The sequence below is a fragment of the Mustelus asterias genome, chromosome 13, assembly GCF_964213995.1.
Source record: "Mustelus asterias chromosome 13, sMusAst1.hap1.1, whole genome shotgun sequence".
Classification (NCBI taxonomy): Eukaryota; Metazoa; Chordata; class Chondrichthyes; order Carcharhiniformes; family Triakidae; genus Mustelus; species Mustelus asterias.
The window spans coordinates 69,012,905-69,039,921 of NC_135813.1; the positions used below are offsets into that span (position 1 = coordinate 69,012,905).

The 27,017-nt window shown below is 40.8% G+C and overlaps 1 protein-coding gene across 6 annotated transcripts in view; it reads left to right on the top strand.

The window, feature by feature from the left end:
* taok3a (TAO kinase 3a) overlaps window positions 1-27,017 on the top strand; it is a 143,981-nt gene that overhangs the window by 60,368 nt on the left and 56,596 nt on the right. For all 6 annotated transcript variants that reach the window (XM_078226985.1, XM_078226988.1, XM_078226989.1 and 3 more), the window contains 6 exons: window positions 1,973-2,018; window positions 10,903-10,999; window positions 15,492-15,605; window positions 15,924-16,015; window positions 25,605-25,698; window positions 26,128-26,209. In XM_078226985.1, the coding sequence (XP_078083111.1) occupies window positions 1,973-2,018; window positions 10,903-10,999; window positions 15,492-15,605; window positions 15,924-16,015; window positions 25,605-25,698; window positions 26,128-26,209 (525 nt within the window). The remainder of the gene's footprint in view (window positions 1-1,972; window positions 2,019-10,902; window positions 11,000-15,491; window positions 15,606-15,923; window positions 16,016-25,604; window positions 25,699-26,127; window positions 26,210-27,017) is intronic.

Consider the following 27,017-nt stretch of genomic DNA (forward strand, 5'->3'; position numbering starts at 1 on the left):
ACTGAAGTACCCAGGGAATAAGCCACGTAGGCACGGGGAGACTGTGGAACCCCACACAGTCACCCAAGGCTGGAATTGAACCCGAGTCCTTGGTGCTGTGAGGCAGCAGTGCTAATCACTGTGCTAACTAGCTGGGCTACTGACTGTCTTTTCAACAAATTGAGTGCACTGTCATTATCTATTTTTATCCTGATTATCTTTATTCTGAATAAAATATTATTTATCCATACAATTAAAATACTGGAGATCCCTGTCCTAGAAATAAAATTCCATTATCTCAACTCATTACAAAATTCATGGAAATTGTTTGCTGTTTTATCAAATCAGTTTTAAAATTCTTTGTTCGAAATTCAACATGTGTTGGAAATTTATAAACTGGAACTCCAATAGGCCTATAAAGATTATGCTGGAAATGGTTCCTATTTCAGTAATGGACATATTTTCCCTTTTCATGTGGCTGCACTTTTAAAGTGCAAGTTCAAACTCTGAATTTATAACCGAAGACCATTTGGACTTCAGCTGGAGCCTTGTAATCTTAACAGTTCAGATTTAGAGATTGTGATAACACTCAACAAGGAGTAGTTGAGTCAAATGGCCTTAAGAGAAATCTTTGTATTCTCACTGGCTACAAGGGAGGTAAGCACAGTAAGAAGTCTAACAACACCAGGTTAAAGTCCAACAGTTTATTTGGTAGCAAATGCCGCTAGCTTTCGGAGCGCGCTGGGACGAAGGCGCAGCACGCTCCGAAAGCTAGTGGCATTTGCTACCAAATAAACCTGTTGGACTTTAACCTGGTGTTGTTAGACTTCTTACTGTGTTTACCCCAGTCCAACGCCGGCATCTCCACATCATTACAAGGGAGGTCCCAGAAGATTGGAGAATAGCTAATGTTTTTCCTTTGTTTAAGAAGGGTAGCAAGAATAATCCAGGTAATTACAGGCCGGTGAGCCCTATGTCAAGGATAGGAAATTATTGGAGAGGATTCTTCGAGACAGGATTTACTCCCACCTAGAAATAAGTGGACGTATTAGCAAGAGGCAACATGGTTTTGTGAAGGGGAGGTCGTATCTCACTAATTTGATTGAGTTTTTCAAGGGAGTGACGATGATGATTGAGGGTAAGGCAGTAGATGGTGTCGAGGTGGACTTCAGAAAGGCCTTTGACAAGGTCGCTCATGGCAGACTGGTATAGAAGGTGAAGTCGCAAGGGATCAGAAGTGAGTTGGCATGATGGATACAGAACTGACTCTGTCATAGAAGACAGACGGTAGCAGTGGGAGGGTGCCTTTCTGAATGGAGGGCTGTGACTCGTGGCGATCCTCGGATCAGTGCTGGGACCTTTGCTGTTTGTAATATATATAAATGATTTGGAGGAAAATGTAACTGGTTTGATTAAGTTTGCGGACGACAAACGTTGATGGAATTGCAGATAGCAATGAGGACCATCGGAAGATACAGCAGGATATATATAGATCGGTTAGAGACTTGGGTGGAGAGGTGGCAGATGGAGTTTAATCCGGACAAATATGAGGTAATGCATTTTGAAACGTCTAACACAGATGGGAATTATACAGTAAATGGCAGAACCCTAAAGAACATTGATAGGCAAAGGGATCTGGGTATACAGATAAACAGGTCAGGCTTGGAGGACTGAAGGGCCTGTTCCTGTGCTGTAATTTTCTTTGTTCTTTGTTCAAATAGCATGGATTCGGAAGGGGAAGTTAGATAAGGATATGAGGGAGAAAGAAAGGTATTCTGATGAGGTTCAATGAAGTCGGATGGGACAAGGATCATGTCGGGCATAAATACTGGCATAGACCGTTGATCCGAATGGTCTGTTTCCATGCTGAACACTCTGCAACTCTTGCAATTTTCTTCAAATATTTACCCAATTCCTTCTAAATCTTTGCTTTAATACATGCAATATCTTGCATGCTCAATAATCTTTAATTATGATTGTCATCTAATTTCAGATGGTTATGGAATACTGCCTAGGATCAACTTCTGATTTATTGGAAGGTGAGTTTCTTTAATGAAATTAAATTGAAGATTTCATCTACCATTGCATAAGCTTGAAAACTTGTCTTCGGTGCAAATTCAGGTATTCAAATATAGTATATCACTGCTGTCAAGTTCAGTTATATTTGTGCTTATGTTAAGCATGTATATTTTTTACATGACCCTACGGATTTGTCTACAAAAATAAGGATGTAAAGTAAGATTTTTTTCGAGTACACCTATGGGCTGGTTTAATCTCCCATGAGCCACATATACAAAAAACATTCAATTTCCAAGCTAGTGAGGGTTACAAGTTAGCAAGGAATGAGCTGAAAAAGGGGCTTAGGAGAGCTAGGAGGGGACATGAGAAGTCCTTGGCGGGTTGGATCAAGGAAAACCCCAAGGCTTTTTACTCTTATGTGAGGAATAAAAGAATGACCAGGGTGAGGTTAGGGCCGGTCAAGGACAGTAGTGGGAACTTGTGTATGGAGTCAGTAGAGATAGGCGAGGTGATGAATGAATACTTTTCTTCAGTGTTCACCAAGGAGAGGGGCCATGTTTTTGAGGAAGAGAAGGTGTTACAGGCTAATAGGCTGGAGGAAATAGATGTTCGGAGGGAGGATGTCTTGGCAGTTTTGAATAAACTGAAGGTCGATAAGTCCCCTGGGCCTGATGAAATGTATCCTAGGATTCTGTGGGAGGCAAGGGATGAGATTGCAGAGCCTTTGGTGTTGATCTTTGGGTCCTCGCTGTCCACGGGGATGGTGCCAGAGGACTGGAGAATGGCGAATGTTGTTCCTCTGTTTAAGAAAGGGAATAGAAATGACCCTGGTAATTATAGACCGGTTAGTCTTACTTCGGTGGTTGGTAAATTGATGGAAAGGGTCCTTAGGGATGGGATTTACGACCATTTAGAAAGATGCGGATTAATCCGAGATAGTCAGCACGGATTCGTGAAGGGCAAGTCGTGCCTCACAAATTTGATAGAATTTTTTGAGGAGGTAACTAAGTGTGTTGATGAAGGTAGGGCAGTTGATGTCATATACATGGATTTTAGTAAGGCGTTTGATAAGGTCCCCCATGGTCGGCTTATGATGAAAGTGAGGAGGTGTGGGATAGAGGGAAAGTTGGCCGATTGGATAGGTAACTGGCTGTCTGATCGAAGACAGAGGGTGGTGGTCGATGGAAAATTTTCGGATTGGAGGCAGGTTGCTAGCGGAGTGCCGCAGGGATCAGTGCTTGGTCCTCTGCTCTTTGTGATTTTTATTAATGACTTAGAGGAGGGGGCTGAAGGGTGGATCAGTAAATTTGCTGATGACACCAAGATTGGTGGAGTAGTGGATGAGGTGGAGGGCTGTTGTAGGCTGCAAAGAGACATAGATAGGATGCAAAGCTGGGCTGAAAAATGGCAAATGGAGTTGAACCCTGATAAATGTGAGGTGATTCATTTTGGTAGGACAAATTTAAATGTGGATTACAGGGTCAAAGGTAGGGTTCTGAAGACTGTGGAGGAACAGAGAGATCTTGGGGTCCATATCCACAGATCTCTAAAGGTTGCCAGTCAAGTGGATAGAGCTGTGAAGAAGGCCTATAGTGTGTTAGCTTTTATTAACAGGGGGTTGGAGTTTAAGAGCCGTGGGGTTATGCTGCAACTGTACAGGACCTTGGTGAGACCACATTTGGAATATTGTGTGCAGTTCTGGTCACCTCACTATAAGAAGGATGTGGAAGCGCTGGAAAGAGTGCAGAGGAGATTTACCAGGATGCTGCCTGGTTTGGAGGGTAGGTCATATGAGGAAAGGTTGAGGGAGCTAGGGCTGTTCTCTCTGGAGCGGAGGAGGCTGAGGGGAGACTTAATAGAGGTGTATAAAATGATGAAGGGGATAGATAGAGTGAACGTTCAAAGACTATTTCCTCGGGTGGATGGAGCTATTACAAGGGGGCATAACTATAGGGTTCGTGGTGGGAGATACAGGACGGATATCAGAGGTAGGTTCTTTACGCAGAGAGTGGTTGGAGTGTGGAATGGACTGCCTGCAGTGATAGTGGAGTCAGACACTTTAGAAACATTTAAGCGGTTATTGGATAGGCACATGGAGCACACCAGGATGATAGGGAGTGGGATAGCTTGATCTTGGTTTCAGATAAAGCTCGGCACAACATCGTGGGCCGAAGGGCCTGTTCTGTGCTGTACTGTTCTATCTATCTATCTATCTATCTATCTAGTGGGTTAGCTGATATCATTTGTTCACATGGGAAAAAATGCGCACCCTGTACTGTGTACTTTAAATTTAAACTGCTTTTTCAAACTTATTTTGGATAAAATTTTGAAGGCCCAGATTGCTGTCGTCAAACTTTGTTTGATTTTTTTTTTTCTGAAACTGTGTGGCGAGCTTTGCAGAGTCTCTAGAATCAGTGTGAGCAGGACAAGCAACAGTATGTCCCTTCAGCCAATAAGATTAAGGAACCTTATTGCTACACACGACCTAAATCAAAATTTAATTAAATGTAAAATCATGTACAAAATGAGGGAATGAAAGATAAGATTAAGGGTAAAAGGAGTAAATATTTTGGTCCCACACGCCACGGGAATCATTGTTGCAGGTTGGACGCATCATTTCATGGACCATTGAAACATCCATTGACGCAGGAGGGAATTTCCGGAAAACATGTCCATTGAAACAAAAAAGATTCAAAAGTGGTTTTCAACTTTTAGAATATAAAACCCCCAACCATTATTAAAATCTGAAAGTATGAGACTCCATGTAATTGTCAGTGCCAGGGAGGTTATAATTAAGCCTCTTCACACCATTAAAAAAACACTTATCCTTGAATGGACATGCCATAATATTTCTTACAATGTTTATTGGATCCCGAGTGAGTAGATAATGAAACTTAACAACCTTCACATACTGAATCTCTCAGCAAGCTACCATTGTAGCAAAGCTTGTGGAGAAGCAGGCCAAATTAGACAGCAACATCCTAATTTCCACATTTCCCTTGCATGGCACAAGTTTCTGTCCGAGTTACTCTTGAATAAAGGTGAGCACTGAGAGCTTTGCTGTTGTTGTCACTGCAAAATGTTTCCCCTTGTTGGACATCCTAGAACAAGAGGCCATAATTTTAGGTAAGAAGTTTAACAACACCAGGTTAAAGTCCAACAGGTTTATTTGGTAGCCAAAGCCACACAAGCTTTCGGAGCTGCAAGCCCCTTCTTCAGGTGAGTGGGAATTCTGTTCACAAACAGAACTTATAAAGACACAGACTCAATTTACATGAATAATGGTTGGAATGCGAATACTTACAACTAATCAAGTCTTTAAGAAACAAAACAATGTGAGTGGAGAGAGCATCAAGCCAGGCTAAAAAGATGTGTATTGTCTCCAGACAAGACAGCCAGTGAAACTCTGTGGGGGTTACAGATAGTGTGACCAAATTCGCACCTCAATATGCCAACATCTTCATGCACAGGTTCGAACAAGACTTCTTCACCGCACAGGACCTTCAACCGATGCTATACACTAGATACATCGATGACATTTTCTTCCTTTGGACTCATGGTGAACAATCACTGAAACAACTCTATGATGACATCAACAAGTTCCATCCCACCATCAGACTCACCATAGACTACTCTCCGGAATCGGTTGCATTCTTGGACACACGCATCTCCATTAAGGACGGTCACCTCAGCACCTCACTGTACCGCAAGCCCACGGATAACCTCACGATGCTCCACTTCTCCAGCTTCCACCCTAAACACGTTAAAGAAGCCATCCCCGACGGACAAGCCCTCCGTATACACAGGATCTGCTCGGATGAGGAGGATCGCAACAGACACCTCCAGATGCTGAAAGATGCCCTCATAAGAACAGGATATGGCGCTCGACTCATTGATCAACAGTTCCAACGCGCCACAGCGAAAAACCGCACCGACCTCCTCAGAAGACAAACACGGGACACAGTGGACAGAGTACCCTTCGTTGTCCAGTACTTCCCCGGAGCGGAGAAGCTACGGCATCTCCTCCGGAGCCTTCAACATGTCATTGATAAGACGAACATCTCGCCAAGGCCATCCCCACACCCCCACTTCTTGCCTTCAAGCAACCGCACAACCTCAAACAGACCATTGTCCGCAGCAAACTACCCAGCCTTCAGGAGAACAGTGACCATGACACCACACAACCCTGCCACAGCAACCTCTGCAAGATGTGCCGGATCATCGACACAGATGCCATCATCTCACGTGAGAACGCCATCCACCAGGTACACGGTACATACTCTTGCAACTCGGCCAACGTTGTCTACCTGATACGCTGCAAGAAAGGATGTCCCGAGGCATGGTACATTGGGGAAACTATGCAGACGCTGCGACAACGGATGAATGAACACCGCTCGACAATCACCAGGCAAGACTGTTCTCTTCCTGTTGGGGAGCACTTCAGCGGTCACGGGCATTCGGCCTCTGATATTCAGGTAAGCGTTCTCCAAGGCGGCCTTCGCAACACACGACGGCGCAGAGTTGCTGAGCAGAAACTGATAGCCAAGTTCCGCACACACGAGGACGGCCTCAACCGGGATATTGGGTTCATGTCACACTATCTGTAACCCCCACAGAGTTTCACTGGCTGTCTTGTCTGGAGACAATACACATCTTTTTAGCCTGTCTTGATGCTCTCTCCACTCACATTGTTTTGTTTCTTAAAGACTTGATTAGTTGTAAGTATTCACATTCCAACCATTATTCATGTAAATTGAGTCTGTGCCTTTATATGCTCTGTTTGTGAACAGAATTCCCACTCACCTGAAGAAGGGGCTTGCGGCTCCGAAAGCTTGTGTGGCTTTTGCTACCAAATAAACCTGTTGGACTTTAACCTGGTGTTGTTAAACTTCTTACTGTGTTTACCCCAGTCCAACGCCGGCATCTCCACATCATAATTTTAGGCTCCGGGGTGGCAGATTTAAAACAGGAATGACGAGGAATTACTTCACTCAAAGGGTCGTGAACCTGTGGAATCCTCTGCACCAAAGTGCAATTGACGCCGGAATGCTAAACAAATTTGAGGAGTTAGATAGGTTTTTAGTTCGTCGTGGGATGAAGAGTTATGGGGAGCAGGCAACAAGGTGAAATCTTCCTGAAAGATGAGGCTGAGATCGGCCATGATATTGAATGGTGAAGCAGGTTCGAGGGGCTGAATTGCTTCCTCCTAGTTCTTATCTGTCACTTTAATTTTGTGTGCTTGCAGAGTGTATAATGGAAATAAATAAACAGAAGAATTTGAAAATCCACATTACCTATTAAAATGTAGCTTTTGTTACTGCAGTCAGGAGAGATGATATCTTGAAGGGGGCATCAAATGAAGCTTTGTGGATTGAGCTTGGGAATACAAAGGGCAGCCACATTGTGTTTATTATAGACCCCTAGATAGTCAGGGATATTGAGGAAGAGCAAATATGTGCTCAGTTTGTGGAGGTGTAAAAACAATAACAATAGGGTTATTACTTGGTGATTCAACTTTCGCAACATTAACTGGGATATACATAGTGTTAAGGGCTTGGATGGAGTAGATTTCTTGAAATGTGTACAGGAGAGCTTTTGAAATCAATATGTGGACCTGTTCTGGACCCGATTCTGGGGAATGGAACTGGACAGATGGTTGAGGTGGTGGGGAATCATTTTATTGATAGCGATCATAACATGATACAATTTAAGCTTGTTATGGACAAGGAAATAGACAAACTCCAAAAAAAGTTTTGGTTTTGGGGGGGGAGCGGATTTTAGTTAAATAAGACAAGGTCTGGCCAAGGTAGACTGGGAACAGCTACGAACGGGGAAATCTACAGAAGAGCATTCAAAAACGAAACGGGGAGGGTGCAACCCCAGCATGTTCCCTCTAGGATGATAGATAGGAATGACAAGCCCAGAGAACCATAGATGACCAAAGATATTCAGGATACAATGAGAAGGAAAAAAAGGCTTTTAATAAGTACAAGGGGAACAAATCAGTGGAGGCATTAGTGAGGTATGGAAAATGCAGGGTAGAGCTTAAAGCAATTGGGAATGCAACGAGGGGATATGAGAAAGCTCTGGCTAGTAAAAGTAGGGAAAAATTCCAAAATATTCTAAGTATATTAATGGGAAGAGTAGGGACCAGGGGGTAATTTGTGGGTGGAGCTTGAGTTTGGTAGAGTGTTGAATGAATATTTCGCATCCATCTTCATCCAAGAGAATGAGGACAATGGTGTGGAATTCAGGGAGAGGGACATTAACGTTCTTGAGCAAATCGACATGGGGAAGGACAAGGTATTGAAGGTGTTGTCAGCCTTAAAAGTGGATAAATCTCCAGGTCCAGATAAATTGTGTCATAGGCTGTTGTGGGAGGCAAGGGAGGAGATTGCAGATGCTGTGACCCAAATTTTCAATTTCTCTCTGGTGCCAGACAACTGGAGAACAGCTAATGTGGTTCCACTATTCAAGAAAGGTTGTAGAGATGAACCAGGGAACTACAGACCTGTAAGTCTCACGTCAGTGGTAGGGAAACTATTAGAGAAACTTCTGAAGGAGAGCACCTATCTCCATTTGGAGAAGCAAAGTTTGATCAGGGATAGTCAGAGGAAGGTCATGCCTCACAAATTTGATTGAATTTTTAAAGATGGTGACCAAGTATGTAGGCGAGGATATTGTGGTCGATGTAATTTATATCGATTTCAGCAAAGCCTTTGATAAGGTCCCACATGGGAGACTTGTAAAGATGGTAAGTGCACATGGGATGTAGGGTCATTTGATAAAGTGGATTCAAAATTGTCTCAGTAGCAGGAGACCGAGGGTGATGACGGAAGGCTGCTTTAGTGACTGGAGGTGACCAGTGGCGTATCACAGGGATCAGTGTTGGGCCACCTATTTGTCAGTTATATAAATTACGTTGATGAGTATGTGGGGGTTAGGATTAGTAAGTTTGTGAATGACACAAATATTGGACAAGTAGTTAACAGTGAGGCGGAGTGTCTTGGGCTACAAGAAGATATAGACGGAATGGCCAAATGGGCAGTTAAGTGGCAGATGGAGTTTAACCCTGAAAAGTGAGAGATGATACACTTTGGAAGGAGTACTTTGACAAGAAAGTACTCGATGAATGTTAGGACACCAGGAAGTTCCATGGAACAAAGGGACCGTGGCGTGTTTGTCCGCAGATCCCTGAAAGTGGAAGGGCATGTTATTCGGATGGTGGGAAAGGCATATAGGACACTTCTCTTTATCAATTGAGACACAGATTACAAAAGCAGGGAAGTCATGTTGGAGTTGTATAGAACTTTGGTGAGGCCACAGCTGGAGTACTGTGCGCAGTTCTGGTCGCCATATCATCGGAAGGATGTGATTGCACTGGAGGGGGTGCAGAGAAGATATATCAGGATGTTACCTGGGATGGAACATTTAAGTTATGAAGAGAGATTGTTTTCGTTGGAGCAGAGAAGACTGAGGGGTTGAGGTATACAAGATTGAGAGATATGGACAGAGTGGATAAGGCACAGCTGTTTCCTTAGTTGAAGGGTCAGTCACAAGCGAACATAGGTTCAAGGTAAGGGGTAGGAGGTTTTGGGGGGAGGTGTGAGGAGAAACTTTTTTTACCCAGAGGGTGGGGACGGTTTGGAATGCGCTACCTGTGAGGGTGGTAGAGGTGGGTTGCCTCATATCCCTTAAAATGTATCTGGATGAGCATTTGGCATATAACATTCAGGGCTATGGGCCAAGTGCAGGCAGATGGGATTTGGTGAGCGTTCAGGTGTTTCTGATGTGTTGGTGTGGACTTCATGAGCCCAAGGGCCTCTTCTGCACTGTATGGTTCTATAACATTGTTGGAATTATTTTCTGGATGACCTACCATGGGAAAACTTATGCTGGTCTTTAAATCCAACAACAGTTCACCAGACTAATACTGGGGACGAGGAGACTAAGCCATGATAAAAGGCTGTAAACTCTGATTATATTGCCTGAAAATGAGGAGTGACCTGATTGGAGTTGTCAATTTTCATTTTTTTTTTGAATAAAGTAGATGAGGACAGCTCTTGATCTAATTAAATAAGTTGGAACAGGTATGTACATGCAAACTAAACCAGTGATGTGAATCCAGATAAAATACTAGCTTCCACAGAAGTAATGGAAACATAAAACTGTTATAGACCATACGTACATGTAGGATCAGTTAAAATACTTGAGAGATAGATGCATACTTGAGAAGGAAAGGTTTTAAGGGATATGGAGAAAGGATGGAAAATTGGAATTAAAAGTATTCAAGGCTTTCAAATTATCAAAACCGTCTTGGACTGAATTACCAACTCTTTCTGTATAACTCTTGAATTTTCTTCCTTCCGCACCCTAATTCCCCTTCCTTTTCAGCAACCAAGTGGACAGTTGGAGATTGATGTAAAGCTTGTCTGTGCAACAGGTTTTCAGAATGCAGATAGCAGTTTCTATAGATTGTTTTATATGTTTTGAAACTTCTTTCTCACTAACTTATGTCTGAAGTATTTTCTATTTCACAGCAGTTGCTTCACCATGAGTCAAAGCTTCACTGGAAGAAAAACACTAATGTCAATTTAAATTAGTTTATTAAATTTAAATGTTATTCTTGAGAGATGCCCGCATGTCTATGTTGCATTTCCTTCCCTGCACAGAAAGGGAACTTAACATTTTGCTTCAGTTGCTATTGTATTACACTATTTTATTGTCTATTTCATGTCTATAGTTAACATTTTGAATGCTTTAAGAATGGTCTCCAGTTAATGTTCTGTTTCTTTCGAAATTCTGTGACTGGCTTTATTTCCAGGATTTTGGTGCACACAAGGAAAGTGTGGTGCTGATGGCTGTAGAAATTCTGATTTTCCAAAATGTATTTCCTCCCCATAGTTCACAAGAAACCGCTTCAGGAAGTGGAAATTGCTGCCATTACCCATGGTGCCTTGCAGGGGCTGGCCTACCTGCATTCTCATAATTTGATACACAGGTGAGATTATGTAACAATAAACTAAATTAATTTTCTGATTGTCTTTTTTTTAAAGAGAGCTCTTAAATTCCCTGTTCGTTATGGTGCATGAGAAATGTCAAATTAGGTAACTTGGACCTGTCAAAACTTGAGCTGTTACTAGTACACTATCTCTTACATTATGGCAATGCATTATGTTTTGAATAACTCCAGCATTTTTAGCATTTTACCTTTATCTAGATTATCCCAAACATTTGTCATAGTGAAGGCTTTTCTCTGAAATCTATTGTTTACTTCACTAGTTTACGTCTATATCCTCTAACCCTATTTACTTGGTTTATTTTGAAGCAATGATTTATATTTGCGGTATCATTTTATGTACAGATATTTAAATTAGGTGGCTTTTAACTTGTTCCCATCTGGATCTAAAAGCATGGACTTCTTGATCTTTACTTGTAGGTTGATCCCATTGCATTTATCAAGCTGCTTCCTGTTATCTAATACACGAGCATCTTTTTTTATGGAATGACAAAAACTAGAGAGAGCACTTTCCATCAGAGCAGACTAGATTTAGACTTGATTAGCAAAAGTGAAAAGATGGTGCTGTAATTTATCATTCCAGAAATTCGCACCAAGCTTTAAGGAGTGAATTTCCAGAAATAATATGAATTTTACTTTGTAACTGGTTATTGCAGTTCTGCCTCTTATTGACTTGTAAATAAGATTTCACTCAAATTGTTATATAAATCAGACTTGTCCTAAAGGCAAATCGACTGACCAGTTAGATCCCTTGTCTGTGCTATTTTGGGGATCTCATTTAGGACAATGATAGTGTTGCCACAATTAGTTTGGTGCTGCTGAAATGGGTCTGGAGAAGGCAAAGAGCTTCCACTCGTGATGATTATCCAGTGACCCTGGGAAGTGAACATATGTAAGTTGGTAATTTGAGGTTTGTCTTGAGCTAATGCCTCAGCAAGTATCAGCTGGAACTCACTGAGATATTGAAAATGAAGAATCAGTATTTCAGCAATATACAGAATTTGTCAGTGCCGTTGAAATCGTAAAGGGCAAATTCTGACCTTGAACAAGGAAAGAGAAAACTTGGAAATAATCACTTGGTAGTACAGTATTGCTGAAAAAAGAGACATGCAGTCAAAGCTTTTTGCCTTGCACTCTTCAGGGCAGATGCAAGAATACTAAATCTCAAAGGGAACAACAAAATATACTGTGAGAAGAGGATGCTGATTGGTGTGCAAGTGGACTCTGGCAGAAATTTACCATGGAACATGCGACAGAGAACAGTTAGCTGTCAAGCACGTTGACTCAAGTCATGGCATTGCCATGGGGAATGAACTAAAGAATGGCTGTGCCCAAGCTTTTATTAGTTGAAATAGGTGTAATGCATGAACATATTTTGTTTCCAAAGAACAAGGTCTTGTATGTGAATATATCCCAGATTTTATCAATATGAACTTGGAGCACAAAAGCAATGAGATTATGTGAAACATCTGCACATAATGCATTTTTTTTGTTGCAGACGTAGAAATATCTTAAATGGTGTGCTTCAGAACTGAATCCGAAAACTGAGCACGCAGCAATTCATGAAATTCCGAGGGAAAAGCACTTTGAATGATCTTGAGTTCTATTTACGTAACAATTGGCTTTTGATGAAGTTTCACTTTACCAATGGAATAATATATTTATTGCCTGCACAAGATGCCTTCCCATATAAAACAGCCCATCAATTAATTTAACTGCATTTCATTAGAACACTGGGTGTAATGTGCACTTTACTTCCTGTTGCACCTAGATAAAAGGAACTGCCAAAGTAGAAGACAGAATATCCAACCTTCTAAATGGCTTTACGACTCATACTTTTTACAAAAAGGACAAAGCTCAAGTTGTGAATTGCAGTTTGAAGGGCCACTAAACTATTGCCTTAATCATTGTTTCCTTATCAGCTGTTAAAACTTATTGCTCTAAAGTGGAAATTCCCAAGTCGTGGCCTGAGAGTTTGTATGTGATTCCTAGGACCAAGCAACTTGGTTGTATAAATGTTTGTACATTTTTATTTGTCAGTTTGTTTACTAATATGACAGGTAATTTGGAAACAATAATTACTTGTATTTATCTCGCACCTTTTAACATGCTAGAACATTATGCTCTACAGTGTTGTTGAACAACCCCAAGTCACTAAAGTCGACATTAGTATAGGGAACAAGTAGGTTTTAAGGTGCAGCCTAAAGGAAGAAAGTTTGTTAGCATAAACCGCCTGAAATATATGGACATTAGTGATGAGGTTGTATTCTGTGTGGCTTACGAAAACAAAAACATAATTTTGCTATGTTCCAGTTCTTTTCCACATAGTTTTAAAGATGTGGACTCTCCCTCCTTCCACATGACAGTATACCTCAAATCCTGCTGGCCCCATACCCCTCCTTTTTTCCCCTTATTTCTATGTCTTCCATCCCTTTTTGGGAATCCTTTATCTGTCTCACCCCAGCATTTAGCTCAAACTTATCACATCTTGGTTGTTTAAAAGAATGTAGATAAAAATAAGTGCCTGGGTTAAAGGAATTAGATGCCCAATATGCTGTTAAAAATTCCATCGCACAATATGTCATATATTTGACATATATACAGTCACTCTAGATGAGCGGTTTTAATCATACCCTGTTGCAATGTGCTTATTGTTTTAAAATTGTTGTTTCAATAGCGTGAACAATGATGCATGAAACCTGGTGGCACAATTGCACATTGTAACTGTTTAAAAACAGCCAGTTGTACCAATGAGTTTAGTCAGGTTCTGGATTTCTCTCTCCACCTCTTTTTATCATCAAAATCAGAAATTCTTGGAGTAAAATAATTCTTGGAGTAAAATAATTAAAACATTGTCTAGTATTCCTGCTGTCATTACTGAACATTGTACATCTCAGCATCAGTTTTCTATAAATTTTACAATTTCCACCCTGTACTTTTAATTACATTATAGTCAATACAGATGCTGATTTATTTTCCTTTTCCCTTCTCCATTTTATTCCCTCCTGAGTTTCAAAGTACTCATTCATGTTGGAAGTGTGGTACTTGGGGTAATAGTTCTGATACCTTACCCAGTACCATTCATGGAATCATAGAATCCCTACAGTGCAGAAGGAGGCCATTTGGCCCATCAAGTCTGCACTGACTCTTTCAGGCAGAGTATCTTACCCAGGCTCACCCCCGCCCTATCCCTGTAACCCCACACATTTGCCATGACTAATTCCCTAACTTGCACATTTCGTGACACTAAGGGGCAATTTAACATGGTTAATCAACCTAACCTGCACATCTTTGGACTGTGGGAGGAAACCAGAGCACCCAGAGGCAATCCACGCAGTCATGGGGGAGAATGTGCAAACACCATACAGTCACGCAAGGCCCGAGTTGAATCTGGGTCCCTGGTGCTGTGAGGCAGCAGTGCTACCTACTGTGTACCACAGTGCTGCCTTCTGCCTCCATGCTGCCCTCCATTCATAATGTGTTATATGGACAATGAGTATTAGCAAAGTGTTCAATCACAAATGTTTTGCAGCTGGACCCAACCATTTAGTATTTCGATCAAGAATTATTAACAATGAGCAGGAGTTGTGTTTTTTTTCGAATTTATAGATAATCACTGCAGCTGAGGTATTAGGAATCAGAACCAGGAACCTCTGAGCAATAGAGCTATAAATTATACAGTACAATGTTTGTTTTACTTGGGTGAGTTTGAGAGAGAGAAATTGGAACTTGAAGCTCTAAAGCAGAGGTTCAGCAGTTTAATGCTCAGCTTCCTCAGTGGGTGCAAGTTTTGAATGTACATGTCGGCAGCCTAATCTGTTTTAAACTTGTAATCTTCCTTGTTATTTCCGCCCATCTTAATTAAAAATGATCTGGGTTTTGTCATTTATATAAAACTACAAAAGTAATATAATTGTTTTTCAAAAGAATTAGTGGATAAAATGCTTGTCAAATTCACGGAATCCATGTCCAAGTTCAAAAATTCTGGTTTATGATTTTAGATTTTCAACAGGCATTTGGCATTTTACAGTACCATGACGTTAAATTGTGAGAACCTACATTTGTATACATTTTTGAGGTCAAAAGGTGGCCCAAAAGTGTAGTAGTGAAGTAGTTTTAAAAGTATAGTCACATGCAGACAACCTATCAGCCATATCTGCAGATAGTGGGGTCCCTCACACACCAGTGATTCTGTGGTGTTTTGCTAGTTTTGACCAAGATACTGAGAGAATGCCCCTTGCTTTTCTTCAGGTACTGCCATAGGTTGTTTGAGAGGACAGATGAATCCTTGGTTTATCATCTTATCTGTAAAACAGCACTGAACTAAAATGTCAGCCTGGATTATGTGCTCAAGTCTCTCGAGTGGGGCTTAAACTTGAACCCAAGATTTTCTGATTCAAGCCAAGGCTGATGACATTAAGTTTTTTGAATGACCAGATATGTGGGAATGTCAATGTTTTTGTTTTTTTTGCAGAGATATAAAGGCGGGAAACATTTTACTAACTGAACCAGGACAAGTCAAGCTGGCTGATTTTGGATCTGCCTCTATAGTATCCCCTGCTAACTCGTTTGTAGGGACGCCTTACTGGTAAGTGTAATGTAAATAACATTTAAATGGGGAGTTACTTCCTTTAAGATAAATATCAGCAATGATTTAGACTTTTGGTCCAGTCACAATACATGTACCACATTCTTGTGTTTTAACTTTTGCAAAAACGTGACTTTCAATATTGTCGGAGTTATCAGAAATTGGACATACTGGCTGTCCTCATAGACCTCCAATCCAGGAACATCCCAGTTTGGGGCCAGGTTGAATCACAGGTCTGCATGATCCTGAGTAAAGTGTCAACTGTACTAGTAAATGTATTTGAGAACACACAATTATACTTTTGTGTATGTTTAACAGGATGGCCCCAGAAGTAATCCTTGCTATGGATGAGGGACAGTATGATGGAAAAGTAGATGTCTGGTCTCTTGGGATAACATCCATTGAACTTGGTTTGTATTTTATTGCAATGATATGCAAACATTTTTTTTGCTGTGCTATATCCTTAAATAGTCATGATTTTCATTTACCAGCAACCTCGTATCAATTAATTTGTATTAGTGGACCATCTTTTTGTTCAAAAGCTGAATGAACAATTTGTCTGATATTTAGCAAATCGCTTTTCTCAAATGTCGTAGAATTTAACTTTTAATTAAAATTGTTCAGCATCCTTGGGTAATGCTCCTAAATAATTATCAGACCATCCTGCATTGTTTCTTTCCCGTCTATTATACAGCCAGTGCTATCAGCACTTCATTGGACAATTTGTCCATGGATCCATCTTCAGATTTCTCTAAGTGAAATAACTCACTTTTCTTTCATTCTGGAACACCTGGCCCTTGTTCATGAATTGCATTGTCACAAGGATCAATCTGGACTCGAATAAATATATTGGCAGGTAAAATCAAGAAACCCAAGCTGCTTTACCAATACAGTAAATGCAAGAAAATTAAGAAAAAGGAAGGATCAGAGATGTACATGACAACTTGTGGGTTGATTCAGAAGATGTGGGCAAGGTTCTTAATGAGTACTTTGTCTTCTCTAAGGGAAGGATAATTCAGACATTCTAGTTAGAGGAGCAGTGTGAAATATTAGATGCAATAAGCATAGTGTGGAAGTATCAGAGGAATTGGCATCCTTGAAGGTGGATAAATCACCAGGGCCAAATGGATCATACCCCAAGCAAGGAATAGCTGATTCTCTGAGGATCTTTTTCCAATCTTCACTAGATATAGCTGAGGTACTGGAGGATTGGAGGTCCGTAAATGTTGTACCATTATTTAAAAAGGGTGAGATATATAGGCCACTCAGTCTGATTGGTACATGTATGCTCTAGCACCTCTGGTGGGCATCACTGTAAAAGTAATGGATTGATCAGGGATAGTCAGCATGGTTTTGTAGGGGAAGATTGTGTCATGCTAACTTAATAGAATTTTTTGAGTAAGTAGCAAGGAGGATTGATGAAAGGTAGTGCAGTGATAATGTCTACGTAGATTTCAGTAAGGCATTTCACAAGGTCACATGGCTGACTGGTCAGAAAAGTGAAATCTTATGGAATACAGGGGAAGGTGTCAAGTTGGATCCAAAATTGACTCAGTGACAGGAAACAAAGGGCAATGGTCAATGGATGTTTTTGGAAATGGGAGACAGTTTTGATTGGTGTTCCACAAGGTGCAGTGTTCGGGCCCTGCTGTTTGTTGTATATGTTAATGATTTAGACTGAGCATGATTGGGAAATTTGCAGCTTACACAAAAATTGGCTGTGTGGCTGATAGTGAAGAGGATAGCTGTCAACTCCGGAATAATATCAGTGGTTTGGTTGAGTGGACAGAGAAGTGGTAAATGGAGTTCAATCTGAAAAAGTATGAGGTAATGTGTTTGGGAACGGCAAACAAAGTAAGAGTATATTCAATAAATGGGAAGATATTGAGGAAGTGAGAGACCTTGGAGTGCATGTCCACAGGTCCTTGAAGGTGGTAGGGCAAGTAGCTAAAAAAGCATATGAAATGCTTTCTTTGGGTGAGGTATTGAATACAAAAGCAGGGATATCGTGATGGAACTGTATAAAAGGCTGAATAGGCCACAGCTGAAGTTCTTTTGTACAGCTCTGGTCACCATACTACAGGAAGGACATAATTGCTCTGGAGAGAGTGCAGAGGAGATTTACAAGAATGTTGCCAGGGCTTGAAAATTGTAGCAAATGAGGAGAGATTGGATAGGCGAGGATTATTTTCCTTAAAACGGAGGAGGCTAAGGCGTAACCTAATTAAGGGAGGTAGGCAGGGGAAAGCCTGTTTCCTCTAGCTGAGGAGTCAATTCCCAGGGGGCATAGATTTAAGTTGATAAAAGAATTAGAGGGGACGTGAGAAAGAGCATTTTCGCCCAGAGTGTGATAGTCATCTGGAATTCACTGCCTAACTTGGCAGTTGAGGCTGAAAAGCTCAGCTCATTTCAAAGGTACCTGGATCTGCATCTGCATCTGCAGTGCTGTAACCTGCAAGGCTATGGACCAGGTGCTAGACAATGGAATTAAAATAAATGGCTAGTTTCTCTTTTTTTTTCTTGGCTGGTGCAGACACAATGAGCTGAATAGTCTCTTACTGCACCGTAACTGTTCTATGGTTCTATATAATGTATTGATGAATTTATCATAGACAAATTGGAATGATGCTGATGGTTTCAGTTAATACACGATCGTAACTACATTTTATCTGCTGGCATTTGGTTTTTATGCTGACTCCAAGAGGAGTTTGGCACTCTAAGGTTTGCTATCAGAAAGGCTGGATCTACGTAGAGTTTGATTAACTCTATCTTTACTGAGTTTCAGATATTTATCCGATTGTCCCGTTTAAAAGATGCAGTGGCATCAGACTCGATTGCTCTGTCTGCAAAGTATTCCATTGTCCCAAAAATCAATGTTTTTTAAAACATTCTCACTCAGTCTTGGTGTAAATTTTAAAATGATGATTCCTGGTCACTGGCTTTTCAACCAAGGACTATGGCTTTTCCCTATTTATCATATCAAAATCTTTCACTTTAAAACACATCAAGGTTGAATCTGTGCTGCATATTCTCATTGACTTTAGTGCCATTTTTATAATGGGGTGTCCAGAACTATTGCAGTACTCTTAACTGTCTTTCAACTTTTGTCTTTATCTTTTTTTTACTTAATTCTCTTTCCCCACTTCTAAAATCCAAAATAACATAGGTTATTATATTAACACAATTCTCACTTTCATGGAATTGTTTGAATTCCACTCATGTCCACTAGTCAGTATCTTTTCACTGTGTGCTTCAATTCTTGTTTCTCCCCTCAAGATGTATGCTTATCTACATTCAGAACACCTGTTTAACATGTGTGCCATAATCCTTTACAAGTTTGTCATTGCTTGCCAGACCTCTACTTTTGATTCATCCACAAATTTCAGGATTGTGCATCCTGTGCTCTGGTTTGAATGTTGACCTCTAAGTCGATCATTTCCATCCCTTCATCAATCTGAGCAATACTATTTTCTGATTCTTCTTCCTTATCAGCCTTTTGTCTTGCGAGGCAGTGGTTTGTCCCTTGGTGGTTAACTCTAAGTATCATCTAATGATGCTTTTCCAGCATGGCCGCCTCTCCCACACTTGCTGCAGTTGACGGCAGTGAGCTGAGAAGCTGCAGGAATTACTGACTTCTGACTGGACCATCTTCTCAAACAGCTGTTTCTTCTCGTCTTTTCTGAGGCCTCTCCAAACAGCCTCCTGAAGATCCCAGTCATCAGTGACTATCTCCCAGCTGTCTTTATCCATATCTACCATCCTCATATTTCACTTGGAGCTGTCCTTGCAACAGCGGTAAGGACATCCAGCAGTTGGTGACCCAGTGATTAGTTCCCCGTACAGAAGACTTTGGGTATGTGGCTGAATTTCATCTGATAAACATTTTCTGAGCTATTGCAAATGTAATGGCTTAGTCATGAATGTATGCTCCAGCACCTCTGAATTGGTGACCATCTCCTGCCAAGAAAATATCTGAGACAGCGAAGGTGTAAACTGTTCAGACTTTTCTCCTGCCTACGCATGTTGTCCAGGTCTCAATACTGGAGAGCAGTGCACAGAGGATTGAGGCTTGGTAGTCTCAATTTGGTGTCCTCTGTTAAGTTGCTGTTGTTTCTATACAAAGCTTGGACCATAACAGCTGCAGCCATGTGTGTGTTGATTTCAACATCAAATGACAGATGGTTGCTGATTGGGAACCGAGATGAAGTTATCAACAACCTTCTGCGTGACATCAATGCAAATTGACTACAACATGCCAATGCCCTGGACTATGACACGAGTCCTCCTGATAATGGTACGGTAAAACATACTTTTGCCAGGTTTGAGCGTCCGTCTGTTTACTGTTGATGCACCTCGGTGTGACATGCTAGTGCAATCTTATCGGCATAAAGGTTGCTCAGGACTTGGTACGTTTTGTCTTAATCTCAGGTGGGCAAGCCTGAACGGTTTGTCAATGACTCTGTACATTAGTCTATACCTTCTGTCGATGAACTGAATGTATGAGAGAGCAGTAAAAAGAAAAATATGCCAATGTCAGCACTAGAACAGAATTCTGTTTGACAATATCGCAGATCTTGAAGGATTTTGATATTGTCACATCATGGATGACCTTACCACTCGTCCTCGAAAGAGAAGATCATACTGAACAGCTTGATGGGGCATATAATTTTCTTCAGCTTAAATTGACTGCCTCTGCTCACATGATTGAATGCGTGGCATGAAGGCAATATATACCTATTTTCCTCTGTTCACTGCACCTCTCCTGCAGCTGTTGGTCTGAGAAGATCATATCAATTTTGTATCTTCCAGTTCTGAAACCACCCTGAGATTTGGGTTAGATGCATTGAGCCAAGTTTGGCAGTTTGACAAAGGTAACACAGGCTTTTGCCCATAATGCTCAGCAGGGAGCTGCCTCAATAGCTGTTGAAATCAATATGGTCACCCTTGTTTTTGAACAAGGCCATAATCTTCTGCATCATGCACATCCTGAGGCACGATCCCGCCCTCCAGTAGTCAGAAGTTCGTGCAGATGCTGCAGAAGTGCCAGTTTCCTATAATTGATGATTTTGGGCAGAAAAGCATCATCATTACCTGGAACTTTGTCGATGACAAGTAAGTCAATAGTTTGCAAAGCTCATACACCGGTGGGTTTGGCACCTAGCTCTTCAACGACAAAGACGCTTTGTAGTGCTTAGACCTTGCTCTGCGTCAATATTTTCCCTGTGGTGTAACTTGAGGTGGTGTTCTACCCATCTCTCCATATGTTTAGTGTAGTCAGTGATAACCTCCCTTGTCTTTGTTTTCCTTTAAACTGTTGTCTTTGTTGATGAACCAGTTATTTTTTGATCCCATCATACATGCCCATAGCATTCCTTGTGTTGGAGGCCATCTGGATATTCTGGCAAAGCTATGAGCAGCAGTCATCGGTGCAGCACCTAGCAATCTGTTGGATTTTATTTTGAACGCTCCTTAGTGCATTCCAAATCTTCTTGGCAGATCTCTCTCGTCAAGTGATCTGCTTTCATTAATTACTTCAGTGACAAATTCCATTACAGTGATGTTAGATTTGAACCAGCCATCTTTTTCCATTCTTGTTTCCCATATGTTGTCATTATCGGCATTCTTCCATCCACTTAAGCTGATAGGTATACAGTTAGGGGTGAGAGAGTTTCATATGGTGCATTTTGCTGAGACCAATCCATGAGAGGCCAGTTCTACCACAAATGCTGCAGACTGCTCTTCTGGCATCAGTTATCTCACCCTGTCAAAAGTTCTTGGGCATGTATCTACCTTCCATCCTGCGAGCATGCCTGAGCCAGTGGAATCCCCACCCCCTGCTAGATGAGTACTAGCATGCTTGGGAGATTTGTCTTTGAGAAAGACTGTTGCACTTGTGATTTTTGTGATGAGCTTGTAGCTGAGTTTCTGTGAGAGCAATTAGCATGGCATCTTCAATGTAGAGGAGTTCTATAATCTGGATAGACTGTAGAGCTTGTTGTCTAACATAGTATGCAGCTACACACCTCCCATTTCTGCAGAGAAGGTAAGTCAGTTTATGGAGATACCAAACAAAGCTGCAGGGGTGCTAGGGCACATCGTTATACTTTATCCTTTGAATGGAAAAGCTGCAAGGTTGTATCCTGGCCCCAGTGCAAATTCGAGAATGAACTGTGTGTGTCACAGTCTGTGCTATGGTAGCTGGACATATTGTGGATGAGAATCATATTCTAATTCAGTTGATGCCAACGACATGACCTTGGATGTTTCAAGAGTATCCTGTGGCATGGTTTATTCTAGGGGGGGGAAAGAAGTTAATTACACACAGCTCAAGAAGCCTCCATTCTTTTTTTTATCTTTCCCACGTTGTGATGTGTGAGGTAAGTGGGCCATGCCTCATGGTCTGCAGCCAGAGTTGAAATCCTCCAGTGTTAGAGATGTTCAGTTTTGGGAATTATGCTGATAGTGTCATGCTGCTCAGAGAACTGGTCTTTTGTTTCTGTATTAGAGCAGTGTTGAAGCTTAGATACTCATGATGTTAACTGGCCCTTTGGGTTTAGAGGCAGCAGAAAGAACATGCCCTAAACCGTTCGTCAAGAGTTCTAGCATCGAAGAACAAGTTCCATGCAGCAAAGCTTACATCCTCCTCGCCCATTTCCTATAAGCTCATCCCCTACCAGATGAATGTGTAATATTTTTCTTCATTATCCACTCTTCATCTCTCATTGGGAAACAATTTCAAAGTTCAACCCCTCAAGTTCCATATCGGTCACAGCTGTTTTATGGGGATTATTGACCAGCTCCAAGTTATCTTATCGGTCGCTCGTGGGCCTGCTGTTCCATCTAGGAATGAGAGCAGTTACTGAAACAATTCAGCTAATTTTTTCATGTCTTTAATTTTCCTTGAAAAGTTGTTAAAAAAAAAATGCATGGTTCCCTATGCAAAAATACATTTTGGGAAATTATCCTTCTGTCTCTCTCCTACCCTTTCATTATGTGCAGATATCTGATTCAACCAATCACTTGGAGGTTGAATTCAATGTACTCCATCATAAAGCATTCCTTTTGCTTGCATCGACAGTGACAACAGTGGCAATTATCACTTGTGATAGTTTTCTATTGGGAGGTGAGGCTGGCAAGTGGCTTCTCAAGTATTGCTTGTCTACTGGCAGAACTTTATCTTGGCATACTCCTCACAAATCTCCTCCTAATTGGCCGTTAATTCAGTTCCTCCCAAAACTGCAAGAACCTGGTTCTGTGCATTTACGTTTGCTCCAGTGGCTACATATTTGTATGCTGAATAGCCACAGCAATGCCAGGTATACTGCTGAGAAGAAAGCTGACTAAGAATATCTTGGAATAAGTAATTATTTTCTAATGCATTCTAGATGGATTCATTTCCTTCCTTCTGTGACCAGTAGCAAATTCTGGAAATGCTGGCAAGTGCTGGTTTCAGAGAAATTCTGATGAAAATTTTGAACGTAAATATGCATATTGAATTCGTTGACACTAATTTTGGTTGCGGAATTATTTGGAAAAAAGGAATATGGCCATCAGCCAGGTAGGGGTGTAGTGTGTCCTTTTTGTTCATTTGTGGGACATAGGCATCGCTGGCTATTTATTGTCCATCCCTAGTTGTCCAAGGGCAGTTGAGAATCAATTACATTGCTGTGACTTTGGAGTCACATGTAGGCCAGACCAGGTAAGGACAGCAGATTAAAAGCAAATTACTGTGGATGCTGGAATCTGAAACCGAAAGAGAAAATGCTGGAAAATCTCAGCATGTCTGGCAGCATCTGTAAGGAGAGAAAAGAGCTGACGTTTTGAGTCCAGGTGACCCTTTGTCAAAGCTAAAAGGCATAGGAAGTGGGAGATATTTATACTGCAGGATGAGGGAATGAAAGATGAGTCATAGCCACGGAAACCAGGGGAAAAGGCTGCGAGTGGCAGTCCATAGAGAGAATAAAGTGTGTGAATGGCCAAACGGCAGAGAAGCTGAAATCAGAGGGTAAACTGTGACAGATGAAGGTGTGGGGGGGGGGGGGGGGGGGGGTGGGTGGCGGAATGGGTGGGAGAGAGGTCAAATTTAGAGCAAAGGGTAAGAAAAGGTGGGATGAAGTAGGGGGAAAGAGTGGGGTGGGAAGAAAAATGAAGAAAGACATTAAAGAAATCAAAGGTAGAGAACAGTAAAAAAACTTAAATAAAATGAAAACAATGGGGTCGAGCTAATCACCTGAAGTTGTTGAATTCGATGTTGAGACAGCAGATTTCCTTCCCTAAAGGACATGAGTGAACTGGATGGGTTTTTCCAACAATCGACAAGGTCAGTCATCAGTAGATTCTTAATTCCAGATTTTTTTTATTGAATTCAAATTCTGTCATCTGCCAAGGGATTTGAATCCAGATCCCCAGAACATTTGTTGAGTTTCTGGATTAATAGTGATAATACCACTAGGCCAAGACTTCCCCCTTTAATATAATGAAAAGCTACAGGATGCTTCACACGAGCATATTAAAACATTTGACACCAAGCCATACGAGGTATTACAACAGATTGGACTAAGGAAGAGCACGGGTGGGAAGGTTTAGGGAGGAAATTCAAGACTGATGGCCCATGAACCCGAAGGCATGACTGCCTGTGGTGGAGCTTTAAATATTGAGGATAGTCAGAAAAGGCAGATTTGGAGGAGTGCAGAGATCCCGAAGGTTTGTACACCTAGAAGGATGAGAGATTTTATAAGCAAGGAGTTTCAGGATGTGAAGCCAATGTACATCAGGGAGCACAGGAGTGATGGGTGAACAGAACTTGGTGCGAAGTAGGTAAGGCTGTGGAGTTTTGAAGGACCCCAGGTTTATGTAAGATGGGAGGCTGAAAGACCTGGATGAGGAGTTCATTAACAAGTGAGCTGAGACTTTGTTGAGTTGGACAATGTCAAAGCCATCATCATCCATCTCTATAACACTGTATTGAATATGTGGTCAGAGGCTCATCTTGGGTTCAAGTATGTCACCCAGGTTGTAAAGAGTCTAATTCAGCCTCGGACATTTGGGAGGAAGATGAATGAAGTCAATTGCTCAGAATTGGAGTTTTTGTTGGAGAGACTTCAGTCTTATTGATGATTAGATGGAGGAGGTTTCTGCTTATCTAGTATTGGATTTTATACAAGTAGTCTGATGGATCGGGAGAAGTGGGGGGAAAGGCAGTTGTCCTTGGAAAACTAGTAGTGGGCGGCCACCTTGAACCATTACAGTGTGTGTAAGTGATGGCCAGGGTTCAAAATCTGCTTCCTCTACATTGCAGGCAAAGATTTAAAGGGAATAAATTTTTCTTCCTACCTTAAGTGCTTAAGGAGAACACTTTCGAAGAACCAACTGAAAGCATTATCGTTGAAGGACAGATCTTCCAATTTCATTCCAAAACCTTTCGGCTCCATAAGTGTGCAAGCTTTGACTTGCCTTCAGCAATGCCTCGAGTTCTGCTAGTTTTAGTAAAATGAAGTTGTATGTCAAGATGGGACATTAGTGCCAGAATTTTACTGCCTCGCCCGCCCGAGGCTCGTAAGATCCCGCCCGAGGCCAATGGAGAGTGTCGTTCTGCGAGCCTTGGCTGCCCCTGAATTGGGCAGGCGTGCTGGTAAAATTCCAGATAGATGCCTTTCACAAACTTGTATAAATTTGAAAGATACAGCTTACTGTTTCCTCTTGCATTTCAGTAGCATAATTATTCAATTTTGTTTAGTGTAATGCATGATCCAATGTTTAAAGACCAAAATTAGTTTGCATCTGAGTTCATACAATCAAAATGTTTGAAAATTATGAATGCTTAATTAGCCTTTGTGCTTTGTATGTTTACCATACAATAGATCTTTACTAGGTTGAATAGGTGATCTTAAAATAGGATTACTTTCTATGACAACGGTTCTTATCCATATGGGTTTATCACTGACCAGTCTAGCTATAAGACAACTTTTCAACATGGTCTCTTGGTTGTCTTTTTCTTAGCTGAACGCAAGCCACCTTTGTTCAACATGAATGCAATGAGTGCCTTATATCACATTGCCCAGAATGAATCTCCAACTCTTCAATCAAATGAATGGTAAGTTTCTATCAAGTTTAAATGTTTAATTTCTCTCCAATCATTAGCATAATATTTAAATATTTCATGTTTTGAAATTGTTGGTATTTATATTCAATTTGAGAAATTTTAAAGTATCTTAGCTTGTTTAATAACTCAATGTTTCATCGGTATCTTTGCAAATGTGCTTGCTGTGTAGTCGTTGCTGTTTTGTCCTATATGTGTTGCTATTGCCCAGATATTAATTTAAATTTCTTTATATACTAACTTATGCTTTCGATAATGGAGAATCTAAAATCATACCTATTTTGTATTATCTTGAGACTGACGAAAGCTTAAATTTATGCTGTTGAATGGATTCCTGAAAGCAGTAGTCTGAAAGGATTCAGAAAAAGCATTGTTGCTGAAAATAGATTTTAATGCTTCTAATTTCAGATTTGTATTTGGTAGGTCTCACTTTTTTAGAAATTTTGTGGATTACTGCCTGCAAAAGATTCCACAGGATCGACCAACATCAGTGGAGCTACTGCGGGTAAGAACTTCAGTACTTTATATCATACTGATCAGTTCTAAATATTCACAGTTAGCTGTCAATACTGAAAAATTCAATTTCAATAATGCATTTGTCATCAATTTCAGTACAAAGTATTGAAGCCCTGTAATTGTACCCTCCTTAGAACTAATTTGGGTCTCATCACGATGTTCAGACTAGTTTTTGAATATTGGTTTGTTTATCTATCATAGTATTCTCAAAGAACCTAATTTAGAAATTGAAATCAATTATTTAGCCCATCAAGCAAATTTCAGCATGTTCAGGGCTTGTATAATGAGCATTTTTGAACAATTTTAATAAAGGACATTAAATCCTGACTTTGACCTACTAATTATGTGGGCCAAATCCAATGCAGTAACTATGACTTAATGATCAGCTATATTTTTATCTACAACACAATAATATAGACTGCTTTTCAAAATAAATGATAGGCACAAAAGCAGCCATTGCTATTTAATCACCCAGGATTATTTAGAGTTTTAGGGGTCTAAATTAAAATATGTTGGTGAATACTATGCATGTTCATGATTTATTGGATTCAGAATTAAAAATGAATAAATTATTGAGAAATTCATAGCTGATTATTTGTAAAATTTAGAAGTATCCCTTTGAAGCATTTATGCATTGAAATAAATTCACCTTTTTCTACACCCTCCCCAAAGTGTTTATCTGATAATAAATTTTGCATGATTTCTCTATGTATGAAAATGGGGAAGTACTCTGCACTCATGTCAAAAAGGGTAGAGTATTTTGATTTTATTGGAGCTCATGGCCTTTTTGTACCACA